Raw genomic sequence first — 24,985 nt, forward strand, 5'->3', positions numbered from 1 at the left:
TCTATAGAAGTCTCAGTGGGAGAATGCTCGCAGGGTAAGGTAGTACCCATAGAGTCCAGTAGAGGGCTCCGCCTGTGCTAATATGACAAGGGTTACAATACATAACCCAATGTTTCAGACAGAGTAAATACAGGTATAGTCAGACACACGGTCTGATAATTATTTTTTGTTTTTTTACATAAAAGAGTAAAGAAATGTTCTGGAAGAAACACATGATACAAATACGAACCTAAACATTTGCTAAATACGTCCCCTCTAAATTCCGCATAATAATGATGCTACCAAACCTTCTGTAATGGACAGGCTCATTTATCTGTGTGTCTCACATACTCATTCATGCGGCCTTTTCCACTATCTCTTCATCTCCCCCTTCTCTTTTCTCTCCCTCTAACTCTTTACTCTGTCTTTTGTGTAAGTGAAGCCAGGGCCTCCCTGTGACATGAGCCCTGCTCCTGTAAAACTAATAATGCCTGAGATTTGTGCGGGCTTAGCATTCTTTTCTTCCTTTCAGTGCACGACACTGAGCATGGAATTAGGGGAGGGGACGGGAAAGGGGAGAAAGGTCTAGGGGTAAGGTGGGGGGTGAGACTGGGGGACATGTCCTAGTTTGAGAGGGTACAACTGGTGAAATTATGAAAAAGGAAGGCAAAGAGGCCCCTTTCCCTGAAACACACCACATGCTTTAATTTGTCATGGACAACTAAAATCACACATCATATATCCAAATTCATTACACAGGAATAGATTCAGGTGTGTTCAAGTGTACCCTCACACGCTATGTCCCTAAGAAAAACCAAGAATGTACACCGAATGGTCAGTAAATGATTACAACTCATGCTATAAGCTAGTAGTCCATAATTATTTTCATGCCGACACTTAGCAAATCCATTTATTTTCCCTCCTACAACACCGCACTCCAGTAAAACATGTGAAGCAAAGCCACAGAATATAACATGATCCAACCGCACTTTGACACAACTCTCTCAAACTCACATAAAATTCACCAGATGTGCACAGAGATGCAACTAGGGGGCAAGGCGGAGGTCTCACACACTACCCTATCTAATGCTCTCCCCTCCCTCCTCTCACCCTCCTCCCCTCCTCTACCAGAGACATGTGCACACGCTATGCCAGCAGACAGTTCCAGCTCTCGGCAACTGATGCACAGACAGCTGCTGTTTCTCCCTTCCCCTGCTCCCCTAACTTTCCTTCTTTCATTTCTTCCCTACACTGCCTCCATTCATTCCCTTTGTACTTTCCCCTCACTTCTCTCTACTCTGTCATTCTGTCCTGCACTTTTTCTCAGGCGGATATAAAGGCAGGTCCGGTTGGGGGGAGAGGGCTTGTGTATTCTCTGGTTATTGCTTCAGCTGGAAAGGCACCACAGACTTGTAAAGGACACACTTTGAAATAAGAAGAGGAAGAAGGAATACCTCTAAGGAGGAAGAAGGAGTTTGGGGTGCAGGACACAGACCATGCCGGGCTCTGTAATGCTCCTGCTGTCCCTGTTGGCTCTGGCCACAGGAAGTGATGCCAGGAGGATCAGGAAAAGGGGACTCAACCAAAAGGTGGGACTGCTAACCTCACCTTTGCATGCATGAGTGTGTGGCTTTCTTCTCTATCTCTATATTGTGGCTGTTTTAAGAAAATCCTCCAAAGTAGAAGTAGGTGAAAGCTCACAGACCTGTAGTACAATGCTGGCTCTGTTGCAGAGCTGTTTCACACACTGAGAGCAGTTTTTTGGTTGAGGTGAGAGATGGTAAAGTTGACCTGGTAAGAGTGATTGAATCTAGTAGCCAAATAGCAGTGGTGTTAACTAAGCAAGTGTGTTTAACATTAAAGAAAAAGCTAACTGCTAATTAGTTGCAAAGAGTTAAATGAGACGAATAAACTTGCAAAACAGCTAGCAAGCTCTACCCTCTAGCACTTCTAAACATCACTTATCCATGTGTTATATCACGTTTGTTTAATCCATAAATGAAAGATGTGTCTGTTACGTTGTTACAAGTATTTCTTGGCCGGGAGCATCCCAAACATAACTGCAACTAGTCATTTCAGGTTTTGCGTGGTTTAAACAAACACGATTAAACATTCACTTGTTTTTTTGCTTTGTTTTTTGCATAAATTCAAATAATTTGTGGTTGCTATTTTCCATGTTTCCAGTCCTTATGCTAAGCTTAGCTCAGCTAACAGGTTAGCCAGCTGTAGTCTGTATTTACTGTATTGTGTAAATAGATGTGATTATAAAGAACGTATACACTACAGTACTTACTACCTTTCTTTACTTTAACTTAAGGGATACAGGTAAATATTTTCCATTCAACTACACCTTTTTGACAGCTATAATTATTATTTTGAATACAGATATTGCAACACAACATACTGTATGATCATCAACTATGATGCATGACTAGACCACCCAAAAGTATTTAAAGTAGTCAAAAGTAGCTTTACTGCATTGTTTTACTGCATTTTTTCAAGGAAAGGATACGAAAATCTTCCACAATTGGAAAAATAACAGTTTGTGAGCAAGTGCACTTTACTTTAAGCATGAACATTGACAGTTTTGATGAGGAGTAAAAAGTGGAGTATGCAACAGGTTGTAAAAAGTCGATGATTTTCAAGTTTCCATAGGAGTAATTGAAGGGCACACAGGATGTTCAACGTGTGTCTCTGTGTGTTGAGTTGTGGATTATTAGTGCAGGAACTGAACTGGTAGACCGGGCCCCTGCTTGTTAACTTGGCTCAGTGTAGCTGATTTATCAACTCTAACAAGGGCTCACTGTAGCGTGCTGCCTTCTCTTTCTTTTTCCCTCTCGTGCTTCAATGTTCTCACTTTCTAACTTGTTTATGCCCTCATTGGCCCCTTTTCACTCTGTCATTCTCAGCCTTTATCCATCTCCCCTTCACTCATATGAATCAGCTATACTTTCTGCCGTTCTTTCTCCTTCCCCTCGGCCATGTGCCTCTCAGCACACCACCACCCCTCGTTTTCCCTCGCCTCCTCCTGCTCTCAGGATGGGTCAAAAGCAGCGTCTTGCTGGACTCGGCTTCAAAGCTGCTGTAATTGGAACATGCTGAGAAGGCTGGGCAGTTGGAGATTGTCTCTTCCCCTCTGAACCTTTTCATCTCTGCATCTTTCAATCTGTCATTTTTTTAATCACCACCTCCCCCACACACTCATACATACACTCCCTTAGCCTCATTCATAACACTGGGGCTTTGCAGAAAGACAAGTTATAGTTTCTGAGTAGTTCAAGTAAGCACTGCGCTATGGAATAGTGTCTTGAAAGGAAAATGTGTCTAAATGTTTCAAAATCCAAAGGCCACCAACGTGCTCAGTGACTGTCTTACATTCATCTTATTACAACGATATCACGGGTCGAAAAAATTTTTTGAATACACTATGATCAACTGAAACATAAAAGACCATTTCCCACTGTAAAAGAAAAATAAATAAATACATTTGTGAAGAAAAAAAGAGCCTGCAATGATCATAATGACAACGTTTCTTACTCAAAATAAAGTTATTTCTTTCAGATACTATATCATTATTTTGAGAAAGATTCTCATTATGTTGCGGTACAAGTTGTTATTTTGCAATATAAGTCATTATTTTTGTCACCACAACACACACACACACACACACACGCACACACACACACACACACACACACACACACACACACACACACACACACACACACACACACACACACACACACACACACACACACACACACACACACACACACACACACACACACAAGATTATGTATTCTCATACAGCCATAACAGAGTCTGGCTCAGACACTTGCCTGGACATGTCAGTAAGCACGAACATTGAGGCTACCATGAGTCTTTACACTTTCATCTATTTGATGATGTGGACCGATCTGACAGCACCTGGTATTAAAACAGGGGCCCTGCAGATGCTCAGGAACATGTGTACTTCCTGTTCTTAGGCTGGCCGTCTGTTTGACTTGGCCTGGGGCCGCTAAGTTAAACAAAACAGATCCTCACACTGCTTTTTAACTGAAACTGTAGCTGTTATTGAAGTTATAAAAATAATAACCCGGATGCTATCAAGAGAACAGCATGATGTTCATGCCATACATGAATTGAAGGGGACTAATCTTGACATTTTGAGAATTAGTGTGTATTAAATATAACTGAAAAACACAATCACTTCGAAGCAGCTGCTTCACATTCCTGTTGTATACTCTTTTTTACCAGTAGCCTACCATTTACAACCTTACACGTTCACTTCCTCACGCAAGGAATGCATTTTACTCACCAAACAAATAGTTTGTGGCCTTTAAGCCTGACAGTCGACAAGTCATAGGAATGCATGACAAATGCAGCACCACGTTGGCAAACGTAAGCTGTTTAAATGTCAAACCAGCATTTTAAATGGCAACAATTCTATTGGAAAGAAAGAAAATCACAGATATTTGTGGATTCACTTGCAGCCCTCTTGACATTGCTGCCCTTTTAGTGGATGCAGACGCTGAGTGTTTAAAGCACAGGAATGGTGCTTCGTTGCACCACTAATTTTTTATTTAACCTCCTGTGTGTCTGATTCAAAATGTCTCCACAACACAGACATGATTGACAGTTATGAGACAGGAGGTCGTATATACAAATACATCTTATTAAAAACGTGTGAACTTATTTTCTAATGAACAATTTAGCTAATCTAACCTTGTTAGTTCAAGAGCTTTATTTTCCCTCTCAAGTAATTGATAAAACAATAAAGAAAGGACAATTTAGTCCTTCAGGCTGCATGTACAGAACAAATGAATAGCAACAATAACAATTCAATACCGATTAAATGAATATGACGGATAGATAGTCATATGATGCGTGTGTGTGTGTGCGTGCGTGCGTGCGTGCGTGCGTGCGTGTGTGTGTGTGTGTGTGTGTGTGTGTGTGTGTAAGCAGGACTAATCTCAGTCAGATGATATAAGCCTGCTGGTCAGAAGCACATTATTGGACTAACACTGGGGCAGTTTCCTCTTGCTACCATAGATACACAAACCAAAAAGACAAAAGCATTTCCACATGGACTGCTGCCTCAGTTTCTTTCAGTGGTGGAATGTAAGTATGCATAATCACTCAAGGCAAGGCAAGTTTATTTATTTTGCACCTTTCAACACAATGCAATTCAAGGTGCTTTACAAAAATGAAAGACATTCAGACAAAGGCATTTAAAAACAGTCATTAAAAAGAAAAGATAATAAAAGAAACATTAAAAGAAAAAATACATGATTACAAAGGACATGAATAAAAATGTACAGTGCAGTTTAAGATATGAATAGTTCACACAGAAGTTCCACTTTACTGATGAACACAACGGCTCAGTTTCAATTAAAAGCAGCGACAAAAAGAAAAGTCTTCAGCCTGGATTTAAAAGTAGTCAGAGTTGCAGCGGACCTGCAGGTTTCTGGGAGTTTGTTCCAGATATTTGGAGCATAATAACTGAACGCTGCTTTACCATGTTTAGTTCTGACTCTGGGGACAGAAAGCTGACCAGTCCCTGAAGAAACCCTCGCTGCGAAGGGGACCCAAGTTCCCATCAGCAAAAACACGTGGGTTTGCTATCCTGGCTCCAAAATGGTGGAATGAGCTCCCCATTGACATCAGGACAGCAGAAAGCTTACACACCTTCCGGCGCAGACTGAAAACTCATCTCTTTCGACTCCACTTCGAGCATTAGAACTATTAACAAAGCACTTATATACTAATAAAGGACTGGCTTACCTAAAGCCAGTTGAGTAGCACTTGAAATGTTTTTGCTCTATGAAACCTGATATATGACCTTATATGATTCTGTTTTCTTCAAGTTTGTATTTTGTTGGTCGAACTCAGTTATTGTAAGTCGCTTTGGATAAAAGCGTGAGCTAAATGCAATGTAATGTAATGTAATGAAGACCTGAGAGATCTGGATGGTTCATAATCTAGCAGGAGGTCAGACATGTATTTTGGGCCTAAACCATTCAGTGCTTTATAAACCAGCAGCAGTATTTTAAAATATATTCTTTGACACACAGGAAGCCAGTGTAAAGACTTCAGAACAGGAGTGATGTGATCCACTTTCTTAGTGTTAGTGAGGACTCGAGCAGCAGCGTTCTGAATCAGCTGCAGCTTTCTAATAGATTTTTTAGTGAGACCTGTGAAGACACCATTGCAGTAGTCCAGTCTACTGAAGATAAAAGCATGGACAAGTTTTTCCAAATCCTGCTGTGACATTAGTCTTTTAATCCTAGATATATTCTTTAGGTGATAGTAGGCTGATTTGGTAACTGTTTTAATGTGACTATTGAAACTCAGGTCAGAGTCCATGACTACACCTAGATTTCTGGCTTTATCTGTTGGTTTGAACATTGCAGACTGAAGCTCAGCGCTAACTTTTAAACGTTCTGCCTTGGCTCCAAAAACTATTACCTCAGTTTTATCTTTGTTTAATTGGAAAAAGTTGTGACACATCCAGTCATTGACTTGTTCAATGCACTTACTCAGTGTTTTAACTTGAGAATACTCTCCTGGTGAAATGGTTATGTAAATGTGTGTGTCATCCGCATAGCTATGGTAACTTATTTTGTTGTATTTCATTATCTGAGCCAGTGGTAGCATGCAGATGTTAAAGAGAAGAGGCCCCAAGATGGAGCCTTGAGAAACCCCACATGTCATATTTGTCAACTCAGATGTGTATTTACCGATAGAAACAAAGTTGTTTCTGTCCTTTAAGTAGGATGCAAACCAATTTAGAACTGTTTCTGAAAGTCCCACCCAGTTTTCCAGTCGGTCTAGTAATATGCTGTGGTCAACAGTGTCAAACGCAGCACTGAGATCTAATAATACTAACACTGAAGTTCTGCCACTGTCTATGTTTAAGTGGATGTCATTGAAGACCTTTACAAGAGCAGTCTCAGTGCTGTGGTTTGGACGAAATCCTGACTGGAACACATCGAAACAGTTATTTAAATGCAAGAAATTACTCAACTGTTGAAAGACTACTTTTTCAATGATTTTACCTAGAAATGGGAGGTTTGACATGGGCCTGTAATTGTTCATTACTGAAGCGTCTAGATCAGTGACCACCAACTGGCGGCCCGCGGGCCACATCCGGCCCGCTAGACATTCTCATCCGGCCCGCACGACGGGGGTGACTGTGGCGTTGGCGGAGTGGTTACTGCGTTCCACCCATTTCTTTGTTTACAACGTCTCGTGAGTAAGGTGCAGTACCGGAGTCCAACAGAGAGGCAGCAGCTGCTGGACAGTAGACTGCGTACTGCGAAACCTTCCCTCCCCTGAAGAAGAAGTGATCCTTCGTTGTGAAGAGTCTGGTTAATGCGCTCCGCACCACAGCAGTAGCCCCGCTGCGACAGAGTCCAACAGAGAGGCTGGAGCTGCGGGACAGTAGCCTAGAAGCAGGGTTGGGTTGTAACAAAATACATGTAACGTCGTTACGTAATCAGAATACAAAAATCAAGTAGGCTAACTGCATTCAGCTGGCGTTACATTTGAAAAACGAGTAATCTGATTGCAGTTACTTTCGTAAACCTGAAGTGAATACATTTTGGAATACTTATTGGAATTATTGGTGGGAAAGTTTCCTCACAAAATGTAATATTCATTACCGGCAGAACTGTGTGCACACTGCACTGCGCTGCAGTGTGTCTGTGAGCAAGAGAGAGATGCAGCGTGTCTGTGAGGCCCCGCCCCCGCACGCAGATGAGAGAGAGAGATCTCTTTTAAAATATATTGAAAGTTAGAAACGGAGATGGTTAGATAAAATGTGCAAGATAACGTTTATGTAGCATTTCTTTATTGTCGAAATTATGACATTTATAACGGGATAAAATCAAAGTGAATGGCCTGCTGCTGCTAAATGCATGGGGCAAGTGACTGAAAAAAGTTTTAAAAGTTGTTACATCGTTTCAGATAATAAATAATAATGATGATTCATTCTATTTAGGGGCGCCTTTCAAAGCACCCAAGGACACTTTACAATTTATAACATATTCCAAGGAAAGGTTTTAAGACAGTACAAAGAATGCAGTCCGGGTGATGTTTTTTATGTGGGGTGCAGATGAGAGAGCTGTCCAGAATGACACCAAGATGTCGTGTTTGTGCTCTTGATAAGCCATTAGAACAGTAAAATAAGTGTCTCCTGTGCACCAAAACATACCCATCTGTTATGGAAAAAGAAAGTATTCCAAAAGTAATCTGAATACTATTTATAAAATTCTGGGCTATATAAAAATCCCTGGCCCGCGATAGTGTCTCTTGGTTACATTTCGGCCCTTGGACAAATGTAGTTGGTGATCCCTGGTCTAGATTATGCTTTTTTAAGAGCGGTTTAATGACTGCAGTTCTCAGGACCTGTGGAAAAACACCTGAGTGAAGAGATTTGTTTACTATATGAAGTAGATCTGAGGCCATGCAAGGAAAAACATTTTTGAAAAACCCTGTTGGAATAATATCAAGGCAGCAGGAGGAGGATTTCAGAAGTTGTATAATGTCCTCTAGGTTTTTATCATTAATCTGATGGAATTGTGTCATGGTGTTTGAATTGATGTTAAGTGGACACAGAGACTAAACATTTGTTGTACTTGATGCAGAGGCACTGACTGCTTGTCTGATTTTCTGAATTTTGTCAGTGAAGAAGGAGGCAAAATCATTGCATAGAAATTCAGAGGCTACTGACACTGGGGGGTTAGGTAATCTGTTGACGGTAGCGAACAAGGCACGTGCGTTGTTTTTGTTTTTGGCAATGATATCAGAGAAGAAAGACAGTACAATATCAAGTACCCTCACTCAACTGTGAGGTACTTGATATTTTCTTGAGTATTACAATTTTATGCAACTTTATAATTCTACTTCAAATACATTTGAAGACATGGCAAATGTGCTAGTACAAACATATGTATCATGATTTATTATTATAAGTTGAGCTCCCCAGCAGAATATAAAACCCAACTTTATTGTAAAGTGAGGACATGAATGCACCCCTATAATCCACCTGTGCAGTGTAACAAATGTGGTTCTGATATGGGCCATTTTGCACAATAATAACATTTGGAACTTGAAGAATATTTGAATGCCAATTTCTCTTGTGCTTTAACTTAGGTAAATTGCATGCATTTTACTTGGGAGTTGTTCAAAGAAAAATATGTTCTTTGGGGGCTTTTGTCACCTCTAATTTGCTTTAATATGGCACCAGAGAGCCCAGAGCAACCAGCAACAGAGCCAAAATTCATAGCAAATCTTAGTATGTGAGGTTTACAGTATTTTTATTAATATCTCTGCATACCCAATATAATAAACATCTACAAACTCAGAATAGAAGTGTATTACAGAACATTTGTGTGTGCGGGCACCCTATCTCGGGTATTCCTGCTACCTCAGTCTAACTCTGACAGGTAGCAGACGCTTGGTTTTCCCAACACTAATTATCTGCATGCACAGTTGGTTAACCCCCTTCCTGTTGTGTAAACCACACCTCAGCTTGTTTTTTTGCATTTCTAGGTGAGAAATCTCTGTCAGTATGTTCACAAATCAAGTACTGCTTTTCCCAGCTGTGAATGTACCTGTTTGTTTGTCAGCATGTCGTTCCATCACTGAAACCCTCATTTCCCACTGATTTACAGCAGTCTGTTTTCCTCACACTTCAGTCTGCTGCGTCTCTATCTGCCTGCACGTCTGTCTATCATTATGTCAAACAGATGGCTGGTATAGAGACAGGAAATGAGTCCTGAAAACCCAAAAGCTAACCAGATGTTTGCTGTGAGCTCCTTCATTTCGTAGGCATTGGAGATCTGGTGAATTTTAGCTGACACTTGCATGAAAGAACACAGGTGTTCCTTGTTTATGAATAATGTGCACAACTTTAACCTTAATGTACTGTATGTGCATATGCGTGAGATTGCGCTTGTGCAGGCATCTATGCACAAAGGAAGCAGGACAACTCAGTATCTGTCTGGGATCTCTGCGTGGAACCATGAACGGTCTGATCCCAGTACAGTTATGGAGCCAGACAGGGTCTTCAGTGGCTTCGCCCCACCAGCACCCAAATGAACCACAGAGAAAAGAGCTAAAGAGAAAAGCAAAGGAAAGGCAAACTTAGCGAAAGAAGTTGGAGATAAATTGAAACAGTCACCATGATGCCACTGCTTTTCAACACCAAACAGATCAAGGAGAAAGTCGAGAGGAAGAGAGATAGTGAGAGTGCTTCGGAGACAGACAGAAATAGAGGGGGAAACATGCCCACAGATAGACATGAACATCACACACAGACCCTCAGGCAGTGTCTCTACAGGAGAACGGCACAGCAGACAGGTGTGAAGTCCACCGTAGACGGACCACTTTTGGACAAAATGTACTCTCCATTAAAAGCAGCTCATTGTGGAATAGCCTCCCAACTGAGATACGGGATTGTCCCACTCTCAATAGGTTCAAAGGTCAACTCAAAGAATGGTTGAGAAACAAACAGACGTGCAGTCACCGCTAAATGCACTTTAATACAGGGGTATCTCCTCTTGCACTTTATGTAGCTCTTTTATCTTCTCTTGCACTCTATATGTCGTAGCTGCTATTGTACTGCCATGTGGTAAATACTTGTATACTGCTCGTGCTCTTTTGCACTTTTTTTCTTACATGTTTTATGTGAGGGACTGCGGATGGAAATGAAGTGTTCATCACTGTGCATTGTCCCTGCCAAATACACGATTAAATGAAAAGGAAATGACAGGAGTGTAAATAAATATCGTAGAACATCAGAGAGATGTGCCCAGGATAGTGTGAAAGAGCTCAGGATGTAGAGCATGGCAGAGACATGAAGGCTGAAGAGGAGCCATGAAAGTGAAGCAGGTGAATGACATGCGGGCAAAAGTACAGTAAAAAAGAGCTTCAGTGTTGGCAAGTATCAGTCAAATCTCAATAAAGAATGAATGGCTTCAGAATGTAAGTCATGTGTACACACAAACATACACATTACTATCAGAGTCACATAAACAGGAAGGGCACACTTGATCCTTTGAAGGAGACATTTGTACAAGACTCTGAGAGCAGATCGGATATGAGACAAGGGGAGTAAGGGCAGCGGTCATTATGTCATTATCTAAACACAGCGCACTTTGTAGTCCTCATTCATAAATTGTAGTTGCACACCAAGAGAGTTTGTGAACTACCGTGGCTCCTTATCTCCTAAGTACCATGAATGAAGAGACAGACTACAGTGTGTGGGAGCATGTACAGACAGGAGGTACTGTAACATGCTCAAGTGATTAGGGCTATGTATTCAAGGAGAAAACATTTTTCTTCTTTTACTCTTTTACGTAAAACATTTGTACAAAGGCTCCAGAGAGAGCTCTGTGATAGTCATATACCTTAGGGCTTTATGGCATGCACTGTTACCACTCAGCTAACAAGGTGCTCAAAACATGATTGTTTTGCAGGACAAATAGCTTTTTCGTTGACAGACCGTCGTCTTTAAAGATATAGTAAACTTGTTAGCTAAGAATGGCTTATTTACTGGACTTACACTGGAGCATTGCTCTGTACAATAGATACACTACACACACACACACACACACACACACACACACACACACACACACACACACACACACACACACACACACACACACACACACATACCATGTATGCATCACTTCAGGGGACATTACATTGACTTACATGCATTTCCTGGAGACTTATCCTAACCTTAACCATAACCAACACATGCCTAACCCTAACCCTTAACCTTACCCTAACCCTAACCAAGTCTTCACCCTAAAATTAATGATTAATTAATGATTCCATGTTGTCCCCATAAGGGAGGCGAGTCCCCACAGTGACTATGTAAACAGATTTAGGTCCCCACAAGTATAGTAATGCTAGGCCACACACACACACACACACACACACACACACACACACACACACACACACACACACACACACACACACACACACACACACACACACACACACACACACACACACACACACACACACACAGCGAGCCTCTAATATTCCAGTCATTCCTTTTATTTGGCAGCAGAGAGATTTTCACACACACACACACACTGTATTGTATCAGAGAGGTTCCAGGTTGAATTGAGGCGAATATTTGTAATGTTCAGAGGTTGTTGGGTTTAATATTCATGAGAATATTTGTCATTGTTCAAATGATAATACAAATTAGCATAAAGCATATTTGTCCACTCATAGCCTATGTTGATAAGACTATTAAAAACTTCCTCTAAGGTACATTTAGAACAGATACAAAATGTGCGATTAACTACGGACAATCATGCGATTAATCGCGATTAAATATTTGTAATCGACTGACAGCCGTAGTTTAAAGTGAACACACATACGCACACAGTGTGAGTGATTCTAACATCAGCGCCAAACACTTGCTTTCGTTTTCCGGATGGTTTGTAAGAGCTGGTTCAGTAAGCCTGCCAAATAAACAGCACAGTTTTAATTACCATGCGCAACCCACAAGCTGATTATCTAATTACTAATCGAGTTTCAAGAAAAACACCACTCTCTGGCCCAATTCCAAACCACACCCTACCCACTCCCACTCCGTGTCGGAATGACACTCGCAGCTAAATGAGGCTCCCTCCTGTCAGATGGAGGGTGTAAATCATACATGCTATGGTGTAACAGCGGCAAGCCTTGGAACAAACTCCCCTCTCTTCGGCAGAAACAGGAAATCCCTTAACTGTATGTAACAACGGTTTCAAATCAGCATCTCTTGGACAAAAAAAAATTATTAATAACTCAAATAAAACTCCAAACATCTTTAATTGTGTTACTTTTTTGTAAAGCTCTTTTAGTTTTAAACCTGATGTTTATAAGCTTCTTAGTTTTTGCAACAGTCTGTAAATATACACAACTTTACAATAAAATGCACACATTTAACTTTTTCTAGACTAAACACATACGATCCTAAGTAAAAAAATATGAGGTTATCATGAGGTTGTTAACATCGCAATTTATCAGTGGATGTTTGCTGGAACGACTTGTACAGAACTCAGCTGCCAGGGTTCTCACACGCAACAAGCCCTGGGAGCACATCACCCCCACTCTATTCAACCTCCACTGGCTCCCGGTCCAACACATCCTCACTCCCAGGTCGGCCTATGTTGACGTTATGTCAAGTCCCCTGCCGGCTTTTTCCAACGCAAGGGGGGGGCCTTAGAGTCCATTTTCAACGCAAGGGGGGGGGCCCTTAGCGTCCATTTTCAGCTTTCCGGGATGTCCATATGCTTCTATGGACGCTCATGGAAGCACGGCATTCGTTTGTGTCGACTGCCCTTAAAGGCAATGAGAGCGTCCATTCTCATTGGATAACGGAGAATTGTACACCCGGAAGTAAATATTCCCCTTACTGACGATTGATTTTACAGTGATATCTGCACTACTCATCGACTAAAAAACACCAGATTATCCTTGTTAATTACACAACATTGATTGGTTTAAATTGTGTGCAATGCTTTTGTATTTTTCCCCTTCGATTCGGAGAAACAAATCTTTTTTCGGAGTAAAGGATGGCAGAAGACACTACACTACCCAGAATCCCCAGCTATCGTTTGGACTACACCATGTGCTCTGTTTGACATCACCTGATCTTCAAATCTCTCCCTGCAGAAAAAAACATGGCCGAACTTCGTTTTATTCTCGGTGGAAAATGTCTATTTTAAAGTTAGTTTGGCCATTAAAATGCGTTTTGATGTCATTTGATGCGAGAAATATGAGTTGTTATTTCAGATGATGTGTGCAGTGGATGTACATGATCTTTAGTTTGCTAGTTATTACGAAGATTACTTCAGGAAATTGCGTCCAACGTTTTCATTGTTACCAAGGTGGTTGCTAGGGACGCTGCTATCGATATTATTTCTGTTATGTTGTGTAACTGTTTAATGGTGTTATCTTTATTGCTACCCCCTTCCCCGTCAATGTATAGTGTTGGTCCACAGCGCAAACATATTAGTTTAACACAATCCGCATCTAAAGATACGTTATTTTCCCCTGTGCAATTCCAGTCTCACATCTCACAGCACATTGTCATTAACAAATACCGGAAACAGACCGAAAACATTTTTTAAAAATAAAATAATACCTTATTCCGAGTGTACTTGCTTTTCTCTTTGAAAGTCATCACATACCGGCATTGTAATACACGGTCCGGCTGCATTACATATTACATATCTGCCGTAGTTCTGTATTTATAGAGCCCTGATGAGAAGACCTGTAGACAAACATGAGGAACTGAAAACGTGACGTGGATCATAAATATATCAGCCATTAAACAACATCTTACATTTCTTTTCACACAATACGTCTCCTTGCAGTATCAACACTAATTCGGCTGACTTTTATATTTGATCCAATTGGTAGATAGGCTGTATTTACTTACACTTCCATTTCTGCCCCCTGTTTTATTTATGTTGTTTTTTTATGTTTTATGTCTTGTCCTTGTATGTTTCTTTGTAAAGCGACCTTGAGGTTATGAAAGGCGCTATATAAATTCAAGTTATTATTATTATTATTGTAAACAGCTTGTTTCCTGATGGACACACACAGCATTGAGTCCGGTCATGTAGTGCAGCAGGTGCAACCCAGTCTCACGGCATTTCATGTTTTAGTCACAACATTTATTTAATCTATTGATTCGTGTTCACCAACACGATTTTCGCATTTTTTTTTCGTGTGTCACACAGAGCGATTTTAAAAGCAATGTATTTCTATTGGTAGTATGTTTCGTGCCTGCACCACGTCTTTTTGTCCGGTCGGGTATTAGAATATCAGAAGCTGTGTGATTCATAAAAACATTTTCTTACTCAATATCTTACCCTAAGCCTAACCCTATCCCTTTTATTTTAAATAGTATAATGTCTGAGTTTTTTTGCTCTCCGCAAGGAAAATAAATGGGGCTCAGAGCCTCAGAATACTGAAATCTGTATTTTTTGTCATCTTTTTTTCTTTCTAATTTATTATTATTTGGTGCATGCACGAAACATACTACCACTACCGCCGGTCTCCGTAGAATTCCAAGGAGCCAGGACATTGGAACAGTCCTTCTGCGAGACTCAATTACGTAGCATCCTTGAAATAGTGGCTCTGGATCATCCTTCCTTGACATTGAGAAACACCCTCAAACTACAGTTTTATATCCAGCGGACTACATGGATGTATAATAAGAACGGCGGACTCAGACCCGGCGCCAGAACAAATCTACAGAGAGGGCATATGATTTTCATGGGAGGGCACACATAACCGTCATGTGCCGCGGCACAATATTTTATCAAACAGCATGGCCAACAGCATTGCGTAAAGACGCACACCTATCGCAAATAAATACACAAATAATGGGCAACATAGAAACCACATTTGAAACATTGTGTGCGTGGCGGCACAAACACTGATAACTCATGAGCAAGGGACACATTTGAAATAAAAACATAACAGCAACAGCTTTGCTGGGCCTTAAACGTGGGCAACCGTTGACTGGAGCAGCAAACATAATAATACAGAGCAACACCACATTATGCAGTGCGTACTAGCGTAACTCAGCCCCGGGGTTTGCCGAGGTCAAGCTAGTAACATTAAGGCGATGAAAGAACTGCAGCCGATGGTGCTGCTGGCGACCTTGCACCTGCCGTTGCAGCAGCACCATCGGCTGCAGTTCTTTCATTGCGATTCATTTTGAATAAATCCTTAGACCTACTCGTGGTTTTAAGCCAATTTCTGACGTCCATTTTGTAATTTAAAACAGAAATGGGAGTCTACAGAATGCACAATAAAAATCACAAATCACAAAAGACACATTAATTGATTTGACGTAGCCTACGATTTTTGTTGTAGTTACTATCTGACATCACATACATCGTAGCATTAAACTTCACAGTTTGTCATTTCCCTTCTCATTTCAGGTAGTTCGATTCCTACCTTGCCTGTTTGTCCACTGACCTGATTACCTGCCCCGCCCTTATTGTTTGCACCTGTGGAGTCCCTTGCTTTTGTATATATTCTGTGTTCCCTGTACCAAGTGCCAGATCGTTTTGAACCTTGTGAATGGATTACCTTGTTTTATCATCACAGTAAAACCTTTTTTTGAATCATCTTTTGTCTAGAGTCGTGCATTTGGGTCCTATCAGTTTTTGTGTGCTCCAGTCGTAACACTGGCCCTCTCTGGCCCTCCCACGGCACCGGGTCTGGCAGACTACTGTATATACGCATCTAGAACACTTTGCACCATGCTCTATGGGGTTGTTTTATGCTTTATAAACATGGATAACAGATAAACATATTCTTCATGAACGAGGTTGGAATTTAAATAAAAAAGGAAAGTGAAACTTATGCTTGTCACCCTCCGGTCCACACGTATTAATCCACATGAATCCCAATACGTATGATTGTATGAAAATATCTTAAAATAAATACAAATGTATATATTATAAAGGTGTTAGCCCTTAACATCTATCACTGTGTATATCACCATTATTAAAACATATTTTAAAAGTTTTAGAAACCCCACACAGCTGACTGAGCTGAGTAAACATTATGAAATGTTAACTGAATTTGATCATTTCAGTAAAAAATTAACGTTCATATTTCTCCTTTTGATTATTATAGTGTTGAACGTTCAAAACAAAGCACTTTGACAAGTTACCACATAAGTTGTAAAATGCTTAATAAGCACCGTAACTTTCATGATATCATTTCTCGGTCATAATCGGTTGTTTCCGTGAACGGCCGAATGTTGTATGACGGTAAATGCTGCGGCCGCAAGGCATTGTGGGATAGCATTTTCTCCTTTTCTTTCTTAAAGGAAGGGAGTGGGTTATCAAGCCCTCAAACAGCGAGTCTGCATTGGTGCTAACTTCACCTGCTGCCCTACCTGACCGGACTCAACGCTGTGTGTGTCCGTCATGAAACACGCTGTTTACAAACAGTTCCTGCAAACATTCACTGATACATTTTATTTTAGTTATTCATTTTATTTTTTGTCTAAGAGATGCTGATTTGAAACCGTTGTTACATACAATTACGGCATTTCCTGTTTCTGCCGGAGAGAGGGGAGTTTGTTCCAAAGCTTGCCGCTGTATTTACACCCTCAACCTGAAAGGAGGGAGCCTCGTTAAGCTGCGAGTGTCACTCCGCCACGGAGTGGGTAGGGTGTGATTTGGAATTGGGCCTAAACTAAACTGACAATTCGACTGCAGCCTCACTGTTTGAGGGCTTGATAACCCACTCCCCCTCCACACTCGTTGGTTTGGAACAGCACTTAATGTGGCGGACCCTTCACGCGAATGCGCAAACGGAGGGGTAGTGGGTAGGGTATAGGGCAGGGGTCGGCAACAGGCGGACCGCGGTCCGGATCCGGACCCAGACGGACCCGGAGCTATAATCAATACATGAATAGGGGATTTTTCGGCGCCTCCCGCTTTTTTAACGCCGATTTGGGTGACTTGTGTAATTCGTGGAGAACCGAAGAGTTTTCGTTTTGGGGGTGGGGGGGAGGGAGTCAGTCCGACAGACAGACAACTTCTCACTTCAAAAAAGAAGAAGAAATCTAGACCGCAAAAATAATTAAACAAGCGAGTACCTGTTTTTCCTGGCCAAGGACAGGTTCATGAACACAACACGAGCGTAACGTGTCTTCACGTGGTAGGCTATATGCAGGGGCGCCGTAAGGGGGTGAAAAGTTAGGACGATTCTAAGGGCCCGTGACTGACAGGGGCCCCAAAATGTTTAGAACATTAAGAATAAAAATGTAAGTAACCTTTCATCAATCCTCAATAATTAACATTAATAGAACATTATATTGATAAATTACTCACTAAACTTACGATTCATTTAACTTATTTTCTTCCAAAAGTTAATTACCCAAAGCCTCTGTACACCCCCTTCTATTTACATGTAATGGTTTGGTCCTGCCTCCAAACGCGTTGTGGCACCAGCACTTGCAGAGAGTGAAAGCATGTGAGGAGGGATGCGAGTACTTAGCCTACATACGTGTGTTGTACCATGTTTCAACGACCAACAAAGTCAGGCTCTAAGAAAAGAAGAGAAAGACAAGAGAGAGGGACTAAAGGGTGACAAATAGTCACCCAGTTTTTCACAAGAAAAGGTGGGTGTGGTCCATGAGTGGTGCAAATTAGTCTGCTAGCTAATGTTTTTTTGTTTACTAAGCTGACATTAAGTACTGTTAATATCTTTACAGAAAATTCAGAGGTCTTTCATTTCACTGCTCTTTTAGCTGACATTTAAAGGTATGGTAGGTAATTCACTTCAGACACACTTTTTGTTATATATTCCATGGAAAGCTCTTAACATCCCGATAGCAATGAATATATTAAATGATTTGACAACAAATACATACAAAAATGTCATCTGTAGAAGCCGTGGCGCTGTAAAAAGCACGACCAATCATCCGGCTAAAATAACTGGATGGCCTACCTGCCGGTCAGCCTTCCATCTGTGCACAAACTGCGTTCGTGTGTGTTGGAGGAGGGGCTCTGTAAGGAATTCTGAAGGAAGGGGCAGATTTTTTTCGGTTGTGTACTTTCAAATTTTAGCGCACTTGAGCTGGTTTCTCCATTCTTACCTCCCTACCTTTAATAAATGCAGGCACATTTTTAGCGCCTATTCATACTAAATCAGTTGTCCCTCCCCCTGGTGCCAGGACCAACAGATCCATCTTTAGGCTCAGCAGCCCTGTCCCCCCATAAGGCTGAACCTGAACCAGCTTTTCTCCCAACTGAAGGAGGTGAGCAGCATTGTGTTGAATGACATGCCACTTAACATATCTGAAGGGAGACTGGAATACAAAATATATATATATATAACAAAAAGCTAACATCTAATTTAAATTATACATTTCAAACAGTATTTACCCACACAGCCAATGATCTATATAAAACAAAAAACTGCTTTTAGTCTATTTAGGATGATGGACAGTTAGAAGCATTGAGTGATCAGTCTGTATTAGGTAAACAAAATGTTAATCACCGACATTTTGGTTATGATATTAATACTAATGTTATTATATTAAAGCAGGGGTGGGGAACCTCCGGCCCCCGGGCCGTATACGATCTGCTAGACCATTTGGTACGGCCCTCGAGGTAATTTATAAACAAAGTGGCCTGTGCCAGGTGGTGGGGCCCAATGTGATATATTTTCATGGGGCCCAAAATCCCTGGCGGCGCCCCTGGGTATATGTCTCGTCTGAAAGGAGTGCTGAGCACCGGAACGCCGCTCCAGCCCTTAAAATATTGCAATACCCATAAGGAGCCGTACACATGCCGCAGTGTTTGCGTGGCTGTGTCTTTAGTTGTAAGCACAGTGGCGATCTGTTGTTATTAGTATCTGGTTAGCTAGCTATGCTAACAAATTTAAAGAGCTTTTCTACAACCAGGTGGAAGAGAGCTATCTCCTGAGAGGCTCAAATAACCTCAGCTCAGTGAGGTTAAAGGGGAAAGGAAACACCAATTACAGTTATAATATTCCGGTAGTTTATTCATTTTACAATGGATATTGATCGTAATATTTATTGTACATGATATTACTCGCCAAAAGAAAATTAATTATCCGCTGGCCGGGTGGGGAATTCCGGGACCAGGCCGCCGCCATTAGGGGAGTCCCAAATGGTGACGTCACTGGATGGGTCTTTCCGGGTATCCATACGTGAAGTCAACACAACGTAGCAGATATGGCAGCGATGGAGGAATTTTGCAATGAGATCGACGTTTTGAACGATGAATTTGACTATTCGTCGGGAGATGACATTGATGTGGAAGCATCTACAGTTACCAGGCATCCCATGGCCTATGCTTATGAACCGATTCGGTCGAATAGAGTGGCATACGATCCGGAATAAAAAACAAACAAAAACACAATGCTAACAGTTAGCCTCTGAATTAGCCCCGAGCGAAAAATGCTAACCTATTACTGCACCGAAAATCACTCCTAGCTCCCTTATTACTTATCCTAGCTGCACATCCAACACATCGTTTATGATCGCAAGGAGACACAGAATCTAACGGTGCCCACCTCAACACTGAAAGATACAAACTCGCGAGGTTATCAACAAAAACGTACATCAAAACAAGTGGCGCTAGGTACTAACATACGCCAGGCTAACGGCTTACCTTCCTCATTGTCTGGTCTAAACTGGTCTTCAATGGCATTACAACGATAAAAACGATGATGTAGTTAATCTAGTTAGCTAGCTATGCTAACGAATTTAAAGAGCTTTTCTACAACCAGGTGGAAGAGAGCTATCTCCTGAGAGGCTCAAATAACCTCAGCTCAGTGAGGTTAAGGCACACCTTGATATGATCATTATAGTTATTAATGAGACTAAATGAAAAACAGGTATAAAATACTATATGACAGCAACAAAAAAGTTGTTAAAAATAACAAGAATAGAGTTTAAAAGGTGAGTGATTTGTAAAATATCCAAAAAGGAAAATATGCTACAGTTCTGTTTCATATGGGTGTTGAGAGATGTATCCATAGATCTCTTAATGTTGCTCTCAAAGTGCACCACATTGATGCATTTAACTTCAATATGTAAACATTACACATATCCACAGTATTTAAGTAATGTTAATTGACAATAAATATTGTTGTTTTTGAATTGTACTTTCTTTATGTGATTGGCAGTTAGTTGTTGATTACATGCAGACGTTGATAAAGCTACAGGTCACTTCAATATATATCACACTAATTCATGAAGCAACTTAGACATTTTGATGTTCCGGACCTTTGCATGGGGAGATTTTCTCTAACTGGACCTCGTTGAATTTTAGTTGAAGACCCCTGGTATAGGGGGTGGATTGGAATTGGGTCATAGTCTCCCTCTGTGGGACACCCTACCAAATGAATGGCTGAGACTGTATCGTCAGGAAAAAAACACCCACATGACTGAAAAGACATAAATTCACTAACCCTCTGGCTGTGCTTGTTTTTCATTGACACTGCATGTGTTCCTATAACAAACAACTCTGCAGGAATCAAATATGAAGCATTGGAATGATGTTTAAAAAGGGATCAAATATCAAAACTAACTTCTACATAACTTCCTTCGCCGTAGAAGTGCAAAGTGTTCAAAGATATCCACATAGCACCCAACAAATGGCCTATAATATAAATGAAGATAGGAGTTAAATGAACTTGCTCACTCTGTAGGGTGTCATACAACAGCCTATACAGTGTGAGAAAGTATGAGTTATTGTTTAGTCTATAAGGGCTGTGTTTCTTGGAATTTTGTTATAATATCTTCCATGTGTACATAAACCAGATCAGATTATACTTTGGCACAAATCATGTGATATTTGATACCAGCTGTGTTAAAACCAACAAATGATTTCCCCGACAAGTATAAACCAATAAGCAGGAAACATTTAAGAGCTGCAGCTTGGTGAAAAACAGTTTAACAACAGAGTCTGTGGCTGTGATAGAGATCTCGTTATGTTAGCCTCTGCAAAGCATACAAAGCAGATCAGTGCAGAAATGTGTGTGTTGCTGTTTGTGCACTCACGCATACACATGCATGTGTTACCAAAGCCGTCGTAGTTTGTGAAGTGTGTCTTTGCTTGGCTCAGGGTTCTGTGGCCTACTTTCCACCTCTCATGATCACCAGGGATGTGTTTGTTCCCTCAGTGAATTACCTTACCAATCCAGGTCAAGACGTTAGCAGGCAGGCATGCATACTGAAGCCTACAGTGCTAGCCCTGCTGTGTTGAGATGAAAAGATCACACAGATCCCTTGCTGCTCTCTGGTGGCCAAAACGTGCACTTTATGTCCATTCCAAAATTACAAGTCGTGTTTCAGTTAAGAACTTAATAAGATGTTACATTTAGTATCAATTAGCGTTCACATAAATTATTAACAACAATTAACAAACATGGACATTGGTCTCATTTTCTCTCCCTCAGGACTACGAGTACCCCAACCACCCCCAGTCCACACAGCACCAGAAGAATGACCGGTGTCCACCGCCTCCCCAGATGCTGCCAGAGAGAGCCTGTGAGGTGCCGGGCTGCCGCTCAGACTCAGAGTGTGAGCGCCATAAACGCTGCTGCTACAACGGATGCATCTACGCCTGCTTGGAGTCTGTCCAGCCACCACCAGGTCAGCAACACCTTAAGACACATGCGGACACATACAAGTGTTTGCATCTTAATCTACTTGGAAATTGGTCCATTATTGTTTCTCTGTTTGAAATTATATTAATCAGCATTTTATTGGCTGTGGTTCTGTGTTTTCTGAACAGTGTTGGACTGGCTGGTGCAGCCCAAGCCTCGGTGGTTAGGGGGCAATGGCTGGCTGTTAGATGGGCCTGAAGAGGTTCTGCAGGGTGAGTACTCACACCTATACTGGGACTTGTAGCTCAATGGTCAACCAGCATGACTTTAAAAAACTCTTACCTAACTTCTCAAAATTAGAATGCATCTTAGGACTTCCCAAACAGAACAAAATAGGTTTTTGTTTGATTTTACCATAGCTTTACTCACCTGTCATGTCAAGGTAAAAGTCTTTTTTCGAGTCTATCCTCTTGAACTACAACATCAAGTCTCATATGATCCCTGTGAATAAGATCCATATGATGACATTATACCGCATATATAAAAAAAAACGGGCTATTCTTTCGAAGTTTTCAGAGTTTGGATGCTATCAATTTGAGTGAGAAATGTATACATAGACATGACAGGTTAAAGGAGGTAAATACAAAAAATTAATGTACTAACCACATATTCAACAAAATGACACTGGTGTGTTTCATGCCCAATAGCTGAGGCCTGCAGCACAACGGAGGATGGAGACGAGCCTCTTCACTGTCCTACGGGTTACGAGTGCCACATCATCAACCAAGGAAACCCTGCAGCAGGCATCCCAAACCGGGGACAGTGCATCAAGCAACGTGGCAATTCAGGTACGGCTAAACTATAACTTAACTTAACTTAAATAGCTGAATGGTTGGCAATGGCAATGTGTTATAGCGTTGAATCCAGGCCTTTGACATACCTAATTCCCTATCTTAATTTCATCAGAAGGCTGTGAGGGGCCACGTTTTTCCTATTAAAACGATCTTAAAATATACAAATTGGAGTGACTTTTCAGAACAATGCCTGAACTTGTGATCTATAGCTAAGGTGTTGGCATAAGTACAATGTCTACCATTTGGAGATCAGGTTTAAGTCTCTTATTTTGTATTCCCATTTTGGCTTTATTAAAGATGGACGTGGTCTGAGGCACAAATACTACAAGGACTACAAGGACTACTTAGGTAAGTGAGGTAATGTAGACTACCTGAAAACCTTTACTTTTACCAAATCAGTAATAAGTGCCAATCTGCCTGACATGATGATGGGTCTTTCACTGACAGGTACCAGCTCGAGCAACGCAGTGCGCTACGAAAAACATCACCAAAACCACCTTGGATGAAGTATGTTTCCAGCCACTTTAAACTATCAAAAACCAAAGACCAAATGCACCTGTATCTCCCGCTCGACAAAGCCTTATGTTTTCTTAATTATCTGTTCTCAGATCAACCTGACCTCAGACTCAGCTACGACCATAACTCAACCTCAGACATCAGCCCAGTTCTGTTCAATCATCTTTCACCACACCTGAACCAGGATCAGATTTGACCGTTTTCCATGGCCTACAGTTGCTACCTCCTCTTTGCAAAGCCCTGTATTTTAGCCTGACCTCCACCTTTGGGAGAGAAGTCTGATATATCTACAATACACAGCCAAAGAAATAAGTGTTTTTCTTCTGTCTCTCTGCCTGGTGTTTGTTAATGAATGGAGTAGAATGTGTTGGGTGTGCACCAAAGCTGTTCATCAAATGTCTCAAAAGGAACCAATGCCATTTTTTGTTTGTTTATACACAACCCTCCCTCTCCCTGCAACTCTTTCTTATTCTTGAAATCACACCCTCTAACCTTGAGGCTGGTCAGCAGAAAAAATCTAAACCATGCGGGTGTATTACTTATATTTCTGTATTTTTTTCATATGGACGGCGCTCAAATGTCCTGATCTGTAATCTGGAACATTTTATAGACAAATAAAGCAACTTCCAGCTGCAGTGGTTCTCATTGTTAAATTAAAACCAAATGTTTTTTAATATTCAGACTAATTAATCAGAATGTGTTCAATAACTGTGTGGATTGTGTCAGTTTGAAAATATTTGGAACAGCTGTAGATAGTAATGGCCAACAGATGCTGACTGTTACTTCAAAATAAGATACAATTGTTTCGTCTGTAATTTGATACTAAAAGGTAGATTAGGGGTTAATTTTTCAATCAAAATAAAACTGGATGTTTTATATCTGTGATTAATGTCCTGAAATTAATTTAATGCAGTTAGATTGTTGGAACATTTTATAATTTTAAGTAATTATATAACATTATTTAAAAAATACTTGGCTTTCTACACTATCTCATCCCCTGTTGCAGTGCGGGAAAGGGCTTTTGCACAGAGCAGATGTTTGAAACTGGATGATCAAATCGCTATTGTCTTTGTTATAAATGCAAGTGGTGCTCACTTATATTGCTGCCTATAATAATACCAATAGGATAAAAAAGCTGGTCACATAATAGACTGAGGGGTCAAACTAAAAGCTGTTAACCATACTCTGTGTGCAGAGCTAAAGTGGAGTCTGATTGTTATCTGACTGGTGCTGTCATGTTGCCTTGATTATTCTAAATAAACCATATTGTTGAAATCAGTTTTGTGATGTTTTTCTGGTAGTGTTATTATTTTTTAGCAGTAGAAACAAATTTGAGATGAATAATGAGTTGAGTCTCTATTCGTAGAAATTCTAAGTAAAGACCGAAAACATCAGGGATTTTGTTTTTGACAGTTTCAGGATATCCTCTAAAAAGTCAAATTTCCTTCTGGTTAATCTAAATAGTATTCCAAAAAAAACACATGAATTCAGTATTA

General features: G+C 40.8%; 1 protein-coding gene across 2 annotated transcripts; it reads left to right on the forward strand.

Moving 5' to 3' along the window:
* The first annotated feature begins 1,152 nt into the window (after positions 1-1,152).
* Positions 1,153-24,745, forward strand: wfdc1 (WAP four-disulfide core domain 1). Of its 2 annotated transcripts, none has more exons than XR_004552317.1 (7): positions 1,153-1,568; positions 21,970-22,165; positions 22,308-22,391; positions 22,827-22,967; positions 23,271-23,330; positions 23,421-23,480; positions 23,582-24,745. XR_004552317.1 is itself a non-coding variant. In XM_034085461.1 (7 exons), the coding sequence occupies exons 1-6, from the start codon at positions 1,476-1,478 to the stop codon at positions 23,477-23,479; spliced, it is 624 nt and encodes a 207-aa protein (XP_033941352.1). In that variant the 5' UTR covers positions 1,153-1,475; the 3' UTR covers position 23,480; positions 23,582-24,745. The 2 variants fall into 2 exon arrangements, 1 of the variants encoding a protein (XP_033941352.1); XM_034085461.1 differs by having other exon boundaries at positions 23,271-23,321.
* Positions 24,746-24,985: the final 240 nt, after the last annotated feature.

The sequence above is a fragment of the Pseudochaenichthys georgianus genome, chromosome 6, assembly GCF_902827115.2.
Source record: "Pseudochaenichthys georgianus chromosome 6, fPseGeo1.2, whole genome shotgun sequence".
NCBI classification, from domain to species: domain Eukaryota; kingdom Metazoa; phylum Chordata; class Actinopteri; order Perciformes; family Channichthyidae; genus Pseudochaenichthys; species Pseudochaenichthys georgianus.

Coding starts and splice junctions, on each gene's coding strand:
- wfdc1 (XM_034085461.1), top strand. CDS start 1,476: ATGCCGGGCTCTGTAATGCTCCTGCTGTCCCTGTTGGCTCTGGCCACA. Junction 22,166..22,307: donor GTCTGTCCAGCCACCACCAG/GTCAGCAACACC, acceptor TTTTCTGAACAG/TGTTGGACTGGCTGGTGCAG. Junction 22,968..23,270: donor CAAGCAACGTGGCAATTCAG/GTACGGCTAAAC, acceptor GCTTTATTAAAG/ATGGACGTGGTCTGAGGCAC.